The sequence below is a fragment of the Ipomoea triloba genome, chromosome 8, assembly GCF_003576645.1.
Source record: "Ipomoea triloba cultivar NCNSP0323 chromosome 8, ASM357664v1".
Taxonomy (NCBI): Eukaryota; Viridiplantae; Streptophyta; class Magnoliopsida; order Solanales; family Convolvulaceae; genus Ipomoea; species Ipomoea triloba.
The window spans coordinates 20094633-20103946 of NC_044923.1; the positions used below are offsets into that span (position 1 = coordinate 20094633).

General features: G+C 37.6%; 1 protein-coding gene and 1 long non-coding RNA gene across 2 annotated transcripts; both read left to right on the forward strand.

The window, feature by feature from the left end:
• Window positions 1-251: 251 nt before the first annotated feature.
• Window positions 252-1677, forward strand: LOC116027998. The gene is made up of 2 exons (XR_004100042.1): window positions 252-475; window positions 1578-1677. It is a non-coding gene; the product is annotated as an uncharacterized LOC116027998 (long non-coding RNA).
• Window positions 1678-1740: 63 nt separating this feature from the next.
• Window positions 1741-8724, forward strand: LOC116027997 (golgin subfamily B member 1). Its single transcript, XM_031269800.1, has 7 exons — window positions 1741-1874; window positions 1959-5330; window positions 5616-6405; window positions 6526-7178; window positions 7485-7635; window positions 7716-7797; window positions 8318-8724. The coding sequence occupies exons 1-7, from the start codon at window positions 1791-1793 to the stop codon at window positions 8418-8420; spliced, it is 5235 nt and encodes a 1744-aa protein (XP_031125660.1). The 5' UTR covers window positions 1741-1790; the 3' UTR covers window positions 8421-8724.
• The last annotated feature ends 590 nt before the right edge of the window (window positions 8725-9314 follow it).

Consider the following 9314-nt stretch of genomic DNA (forward strand, 5'->3'; position numbering starts at 1 on the left):
GCGCAATACACGTATAAAACTAGTATATATATATGATACAAATTATAAATTCAATGGGTTCAATTAATCCCAAAATACAGCTAAGCCCAAGGGTAAAATCTGAAGAATAATGATCAAAACCATTTTGAGTTTTATGTAGTAAAAATAATAATAAACAAAAAGTGAAAAAACACACATTATACTCCATTCTACCCCCAACCCGATCAAACTATATTTTGGTGTAAAACACAAAAATAATACTCCGTATATTTTTGGTGGTGTGATCAACCAATGGACTAGGGACAACTACTACACCGAAGTGTCATTTTGCCAGCAAAGTAACGTTCAGATATAAAAGCCGCAGCAGCTCATAGTGTTTCGTAGCTTCGTAAAATCCAAGATCCAAAACCATCATCGTCTTCCTCAAGTCTCGACATCCCGGACCAAATCTCAACAATCCCATTTCTAGAAACCCAATACACATCTCATTTTCTAGGTATATTGAGTTTGAATTTATGATTTTTCTCGTAATTTTCTTGTTATTTTAGGGTTCTGCTAATTTTCTTGTCTGCTTGGTTGGAATATGTGTCTCTTAAACTTCTCTCGAAAAATGATATGTATATATACATATATTTTCATTGGGGCCGGTGCTAGATTGAATATTTTGTTAAGTGTGTTGTTGTGGTTATGTTATGATTGGTCTAGATGCCTGAATCACATCAGGCTTATGAAAATGGCACTGCTTTCGTAGAACCAACAGATGTTAATCAGGTTTTGAATGATTAGAGTTTGCCTAGACCGTTTATCCCTCTCTTTTGAAGTTTATTTGATTTTAAACGTTTCTAACAATGCATATTTGTGTGGATAGAATTTGTTTGTTCTTTTGCAGTGGATCCCCTGATTTATGCTTGTTTTGACTTTAGTATTTCAATATTGCTTCTCAAACTGCTTGCCTTTGCCTTAATACTATACTAAACTGTGGTTTCCTGTGGGTTTTTCATGGGTGATTTGGAACTTGTACACTGAATGCTTGTATAAGTTGGGGCAAGGGATAGTTGCGTCTGGACAGATAGTGCTTCTCGGCATATTCATGTGTGTCAATTCTAATATTCTTGTGGATGGCATGGCTTAAAATTTTTTCCCATCTTTTCAGTTCTGATGCAACATCTGGAATACAAAACTACTCATCAGTTTGGTTATCTGTATACATACATTGTTGTAGGTTACACATTTATAGTGATAATTCAAAATGGCATGTAGTTGGGGGTAACCCCAGCCAAGATGGCGAAGGATACAAACTTGTATCACGAGTTCGAATCCCAGCCTTCTTGGTTTGAGCCGGTCAGCTATGGACAACTTAGGTTGGTTTACCTCCTTGTGGTCCTTTGTCGGCTAGGGTCACAAGGTGGGGTTTACCCAGTACACACCCTCGGGTAGTGGTTGCAGGTTTCCATCGTCACCAAAAATGACATGTAGTCTTAAATGAAGTGTATATTACTGCGTTAATAACTTAGTAGTTCTTCTGCTTGTCTTAATGAATAGCTTCAGAGTTTCATGAATGTTGGGTGTAAAATAGTTCTTGGTCAAACTGTGTGTAGGTGCTTCATCATGCCAATAAACTTAATGGGGAGTTGGTGAGTGTATCCGGCTTTGAAGAAAGTGAGACAAGTGATGTAAGAATGGCTGAGGATGTGGGAAGAGAGGATATGTTTGTGGACTGTCCAGATGAGATAACTCCCGATACCCCACCACAGAAAATGAGTGAAAAAGATTATGTACACAACACTGAGTTTAAAGAACCAAGTAATGAGATGGAAACACAATCTTTGAAGGCTGAGACAGAAGACTTGCAGACATCTATTGCTGCTGAAGATAACTTCACACAAGAATATGAGGTCAGTTTTATGAGCAGTAGGTTTTTCTAAATTACTTTAGTTCCTATGCAATTATATTAGTATCACATTTTACTTGCTATGCAGGAGGAAAGAGCAGTACTTGTGAGAGAACTGGCTCATCTTCGTAACCAACTCAAGTCCCTTAATGAGGATCAATCATCAGTTAATACAAATGACAACGTGTTGGTTAAAGATCATCAAACTAATTCAGATTTAGCATCCAATGCATCTTTGCGTGAGATGATATCTGATTGTTGCAATTTTCTTAAAGATGCTATGTATGAACGCTCTCATACTGAGACCAGGATAAGGGAACTCGATAGACTTTTACACATGAAGGATCAAGAAATTGAGGTTCTCAATACAAAGGCTACTGAGTTCTCTGTATTGAAGGATGTTGCTCTTTCTCATTTGAATTCTGAACAAGAGGATTCTTTACGCATGTCTAAAGTCCAACATGAGACAGAGCAGAAAGTTGGGGAAATTGCAAACGGGATTTTAGCTTCTTTGGCAATGCTAGCCCCTCAAGAAGAATTACCAGATGAATCTGTTTTGGGGAAAATGTCGCATGTCCAAAAACAAATTGATATATTAGTTGAGAAGCATAAGTTTTTCCTTTCTCAAATTGACCAAGTTAGATGTTGTTTGGCTGAAGTTGTGCCAGACCTTACTGTACAGGATGAAATGGGAATATTTGTTGCTGCACGTGAAAAGCTGATTGAATTAAAAACAGCAGTAAACTTGTCCCAAAGCCTTAGTCATTTAGGTGATGAAAATAGAAATCTGATGGAAGAACTTGATAAACACAAAGCAATGCTTGAGAATGCGAATTCAGAAATTGTCAAGCTGAATGCTGAAGCTGAACAGGAGAAGACAAGGTATACTAACACCAAAGAGAAGCTTAGCTTGGCTGTGACAAAAGGAAAAGCATTAGTTCAGCAGCGTGATGCACTGAAACAATCACTGGCTGAGAAAACAAGTGAGCTAGACAAATGCTTGGTTGAATTGCAAGAAAAGTCTAATGCTCTAGAGGCTGCAGAACAAACCAAGGAATTGTTGGTAAGAAGCAATGAGCTAGCTACTTCACTGCAGGATGCCCTCTCAGAAAAGGACAATATACTTCAGAAATGTGGAGAAATATTATCAGAGACTTATGGAGAGCAGCTTCCGCTAACAGATATCTCTGAAAATGTCAGGTGGCTTGCAGATGAGAGGAATTCATTAAAGGGAATATACCTGGAATTTCAAAAATTTACAGAGACTTTATCATCATTTGATTTTCCAGAAATTGTGCAATCAAGCACAATTGATGCACGCCTTTCTTGGCTCCTGGAATCACTTTATCTGGCTAAAGAAGAAACTGGAAAGTTACAGGAGGAGTTGTCTACATCAAAAGAGGCTGCAAATAACAAGATTGATCAGTTAATGACTTCCCTTTTGATGGAAACACAGGAAAAGAACTATCTTCATGGGAAGTTACAGGAGGAGTTAGCTGCAGCAAGAGGGGCTGCAAATAGTGTGATTGAAAGCTTAACCACATCACTTTTAGTGGAAACACAGGAAAAAAGCTATTTTCAGGAAGAACTGGGCAATTTAACACATGACTATGAAGAGATTGTCCAGAAAGAGCATTACATGTCACTGGAGAAGGATCGTTTTGTCAATATGCTGCTAGTGGCAGCTGGGATCAAATTAGATGATCTAGAATTGGTCTGCCATCAGCAGTCTGACACATCTGTAATCATTGAGAAATGCCTAGCTAAGATAAAAGAGGAGGATCATTCCTTTGGATCTTCTCATATTGAATTGGAATCTTTTCAAAAAATCCAAAGTGCTTTGTATACTAGGGATCTAGAGTTGAAAATTTATGAGCCAATTCTTGCTGAAGAGATGCTGAATAAAACAGAATTGAAACATATGTCAAGTGAGTTGGTGGTGGCCACTAAAGAACTTAATGCAGTGAAAGAAGAAAGGAATTCTTTGCAAAAGAATCTTGAACAATATGAGGAGAAAGTGGCCTTGCTTAAGGAAAAGTTGTCTATGGCAGTTAAAAAAGGCAAGGGAATTGTTCAAGAGCGGGAAAACCTGAAAAGAACATTGGATGATAAAAATGCTGAGATTGAGAGATTTAGATCAGAACTCCAGCAGCAACTATCTATTTACAGGGACTGCAAAGACCAGATTGATAAATTATCAGCTGATGTGGACCTCATTCCTAAACTAGAGGCTGATCTTGTTTCTATCAAGGACCAGAGGGATCAACTAGAACAGTTTTTAGTTGAGAGCAATAGCATGCTACAAAAAGTGATGGAAACAATAGATTCTATTGGTCTTCCAGCTGTTTCAGGTTTTGAAGGGCCTGTGGAGAAGGTCAAATCTCTCGTTGGCTGCTTTGGAGAATGCGAGAAGGCAAAGATAGAGGCAGAACAAGAGTTGTCAACGGTGAAAGATGAAGCCAATACTTTACTCAGCAAGCTATTAGAAGCCCAGACAACCATAAAATCATTGCAAGATTCCTTATTTGTTGCAGAAAACTGTATCTCTCAGCTTCAAGAAGAGAAGAAAGAACAAGAGTCCTCTAAGATCTTAGTTGCAGAGGAATTACAAAGAACAATAGATGCCTTGTCCATTACAGAGAACAGTATCTCTCAGCTTCAAAAAGACAAAAATGAACTAGAATCTGCTAGGATCTTACTTGAACAGGAATTACAGAAAGTAGTAGGTGAAGCTTCTACTCAAACAAGTCAGTTTGCTGAGGTCTGTGCAAGCCAAAAATCACTTGAAGATGCATTATCATTGGCAGAGAACAACATCTTGGTACTCAAGAATGAGAAAGAAGAGGCTTTACTTAGTAGAGATGCCACTCAACAGGAATTGCAGAAGCTAAAGGAAGAATATTCTGTTGATAAAGGTAAACTTTCTGAGGCTAATGAAACTATTCATTCCCTTGAAGATGCATTAGGTCGGGCAAGGGAAAACATTTCCCTTGTTACCGAGGAAAACAGCAAGACACAAATTGGTATTACTCATTTGGAGAATGAGATAAGGAATCTCAAAGAGGAGGTTGAATCTAAAAATAGCAAGCTTGCTGATGCCTCAATTACTATAAAATCACTAAAGGATGCATTGCTAAGTGCAGAGACCGAAGTTTCTGATCTTGTTAATGAAAAGAAAAATGCTGAACAGGAGATTTCTGAGCTCAATTTCAAATTGAGTAACTGCTTGCAAGAGTTGGCTGGATCCCGTGGGAGCATAGAGACGAAAGATCTGGAATTGTCAGGTCATGTCAAGAGTCTTCAGTTGCTTCTGAAAGATGAGAATTTGCTTTATGTAGCATGGCGAAGTTTTGAGAAAAAGTTTGAGAGCCTTAAAGAATTCAATGTTCATCTTAAAGAAATTGAAGACTGGTTTCCTGAAGTGCATTTCAAAATGTTGCAAGGTCATTCTCTCTTAAAGGTAATTTTTCTGCTTGGTAAACAACCTCTAGGTGTGGAACTTCATCAAATTGTTCAGTTTAGTACAACATTTAATTTGCTTTTATACCAGCTGCATATAGTATATTTAAAACCAGAAACAATCTCAAATTTTCAGTTTGACTTATTACTTCTAGCAAAGTACTTGACTTCCTTCTATGAAGTACAAGGGTGTTAAAAATGTTTGTAAATGTGTACATGTCTGTTCTGTGTTATATGGACTGAGTTGAACTTCTGTGCATTTATAAATTGTCTTCCCTCCTTGTAGGGTGATTCTTCAATGACAACAGCCTTGCTAACTGGCCTTGACGATGTTCCAGATATAGAAATGGCTAATGGTGAGCTGAATGCATTGGATGATGAGAGTATCAAATTCCAAATCTCAAAAACTGTGAAAGCATTCCATCATAGGAACAAAGTACTCACTGAAAGGTTTGAAGGATACTCTACATTGATTGGTGATTTGATCACACTTGTTCAAAAACTCATAACATCTCTGAAGCAAAAGACGGAAGATATGGACACAGATCGACAGGCACTGGACAATAAAATTGACATGATGGAAGGGAATCTTAAGGTGTTGTTTTCTGCTTGTATTGATGCAACTCGAGAACTGAATTTAGGGCTGCAGAATGATTTGTTGGAAGCGAGCTCCAACTTTTATCTAGAAAAATTGGATGACTCAATGATATCAGATAATTTTGGTGATGATGATTCTGCACGACTTCCTGTATTTGATCACAGCAACTTTGAAAAGGCTGCTAAAAAGCTGCTAGTTGCTGCTAGACTTAGTCAAAATCTGAGGAAACAGTTTCAAGATGCAAATAATGAGATGGTTGAAACATCCAAAGACTTGCAGAACAAATTGAAAGAAACCAGTATTGCTTGTGAAGGAGCTTCAGAAGAAAGGGAGTTAAACAGGAACAGGATCTCCCAGCTAGAAAATGATCTAGACAATGCACAAAACTTGTGCAGCGAGTTGAGGCTTAAATTAGAAGATCATCAGGCAAGAGAGGATCGCTTGAAGGAGACAGAAGCAGAACTTTCAACTCTTAAAAGTATGGTTTTGTCAAGAGCACAGGGTAAATTCCTGTTTGTTTTAGTTTTCCATGTTGAAGTTGTTTACTTTTGAATATCATGTTATCTTATGTTTTCTTGAACTTTTATATAATTTTTAGAGTCTGAAGACGATCTCCTGTCAGCATCTCAAATGAAGTCCCTCTTTGAAAAGGTAAATAAGATTGAGATGCCATTAGGGGGCCCTGAAGTGGGGAATCAGGAGATTCATGAGTCAGATGATTCGAGAAAACTCTTTTATGTGATTGACAGTTTTACTGGATTGCAAAACCAGTTAGACTTGTTGTCTCATGACAAAAAAGAGTTACAGTCAACTCTTGAAAAGCAAAACTTTGAAATTGAACATCTGAATGAAGAAATGAAGAAAGTCAAAACATATGAGAAAGATTGTAAAATGATGAAGGATGAGTTGTTAGAACTCACAAGAGGTTTGGAAAATGTTATTCAGAAGTTGGGAGGAAATAATTTGGTTGGGGCTCAAAAAGTAGCTGGTGTTTCAGGATTATTACCAATACTTGAAAAGCTGGTTGTGGCCTTAATATTTGAATCGGAAAATTTAAAATCCGAAAAAGAGAAACTTGGTGCACAATTGCTGGAGATGAAAAAGGTTGTTGATGAGTTATCCGGCAAGGTTAAGTCTCTTGAAGGTTCTAATCAAGTCGAGGTTATCCCGGGGGAGATCAACCAGAAAAGAGATATGTTTGAAGTGGCTTCCTTGCCTTCTGAGTCTGAGATTTCTGAAATTCAAGACATGGTAAACTTGATTACATTTACCATACACATATTTGTTTTTACTGTAAACTCTTTCAGCACACCTCTTTTTGCTGTGTTTTTTGGTTCATTACTTGAGTTACACACATTATTTGCTTCCTGTTTTATTAATCATTAGTTGACTTCACATTGTTATCGTGAACAGCTTACTTGTCTATTTGCTAATGATTTTTTTATCTAATTTACTGGCACATTTCTATTTCCTATTGGAGTCGTTAAGAAATGAGCTGCGATACTTGTGTATGAATACTGACTGAAGAATCACGATCTTACCTTCTTACTGCTGCAGGGCTCAACCAGTAATAATAGCGCATCTACTTCTGTCCCTTCAGCTGCTCACGCGCGAACTCTGAGAAAGGGTTCTACAGACCACCTTGCACTTACTATTGATTCTGGATCTGAGAGATTACTAAATGATGATGAAGCCAATGAAGACAAAGGTGTTTTTTCTTAGGATTTAACACTTATGCCTAACAACAATTGAAGCTTGTGAACTTACAATATGCCTCATATCTTGCAGGTCATTTGTTCAAATCCCTTGTTACAACTGGTCTTGTTCCAAGACAAGGGAGAATGCTTGCTGACCGGATTGATGGAATTTGGTAAATTCTTATGACTATCTTGCTTTCTTATATGCATTTTCCACTTAAGAATAGTGTCAGAACAAGCAATCTGTTGACTTAGATTAGAGGATGAGTCTCACTGGCGACAATGTGAGAGCAACATCTCAAAATGAGGGGGGCTCCTTGTGCGCAGTGAGCAAAAGTCTAGCCTTTGTTGGTCAGTTGAGTCATCATGATTTACCCCTCCACAAACTGTCAGGCCGGGGTGTTGGGGGCGCATGGGGTGGGCAATTTCACCTTTTGTCACGAGATTAGAGGACAATTTATTTGCCAGATTTTACAGAAACCATTATTGTGAATGCCACATGTTATTGCTCTCATTTAACCAATCAAAACTCTATAAATTTGCATTTCCCTTTTCACTCATTAAACCCATAAAAACACTAATTTCGTAGGAATCTTTTCTTGGTAGTACGCGACATAATTGCCCACATCTAGGAGGTTTATATACATTGAAACTGGATTATCAATCTAATGGTTTCTTTTCCAATTTATTCAGGGTATCGTCTAGCCGAGCGCTGATGAGTCGTCCACAAGCAAGGATAGGTCTCATTGTTTATTCCTTGTTGCTACATATTTGGCTGTTGGGCGCCATATTGTGATGTGCTGGTGATTGATCTTCCAGTTACATTAGATCTCTACTCTCCATTGATGATTATTTTTTACTTTGTAGTTGTAGCAAATAGCAATAGAGTGCCTGTCAAGCCTATCATTCTTTTACATTATTCCATAGCAGTCCAAAGTACCTGAAATGTAAATGGTATATATGATTTTTTTTTCCTCGTAGTACACATATACAGAGAATGGAGATTGACCTTGAGACCCTCTTTTTTATACATAGTCTCAAGTCTATGTCATTAGACAATGAGGTCGTTAACAAATAATATATATTTGATTTTCTGCAAACACATTTTAGGAATCCAGAGAACTCGGTTAAAATTAATGTCTTTTTCACTGTATTGCTTGTCTTTTCTTAGCTTCTCTTAATTATTTTGAAAACATAAGAAAACATTAACCTAGGGGTGTGATTGAGTGGAAGGGACTCATCCATTCTTAATCAAATGCGGATGTACACATGAATGTTTTGACTTGAGTTGGTGGAAGAATTTTCTTTGGATTTGTAGTGAATCGTAGTTGGTGGAAGAATTTTCTTTGGATTTGTAGTGAATCGTAGGCTGAGACCTTGTTCTTGATTGTTTCTTGCCATTAATTAATTGTTTTTCCTTTGATTCAACTTTCTTGCCATTAATTAATTGTTTTTCCTTTGATTCAACTGTGTTTCTTGTACAATATAAATAAGAAACAAAGGAGGAAATAGGGTGTCGACAACGACGTATACTACGAAGGGCAATGGGAAGATCATCTAACGAAGACTTTGGTAAGGAGGAAGTGGTCACTTGCAGTTCTGGTGGCGCTACCTTATCTCGCGTCCGCCGAATATAAACCTGTGTAACAGGATGCCTAGAAACAGACTCGGCCGGTATAGTAATAGTATA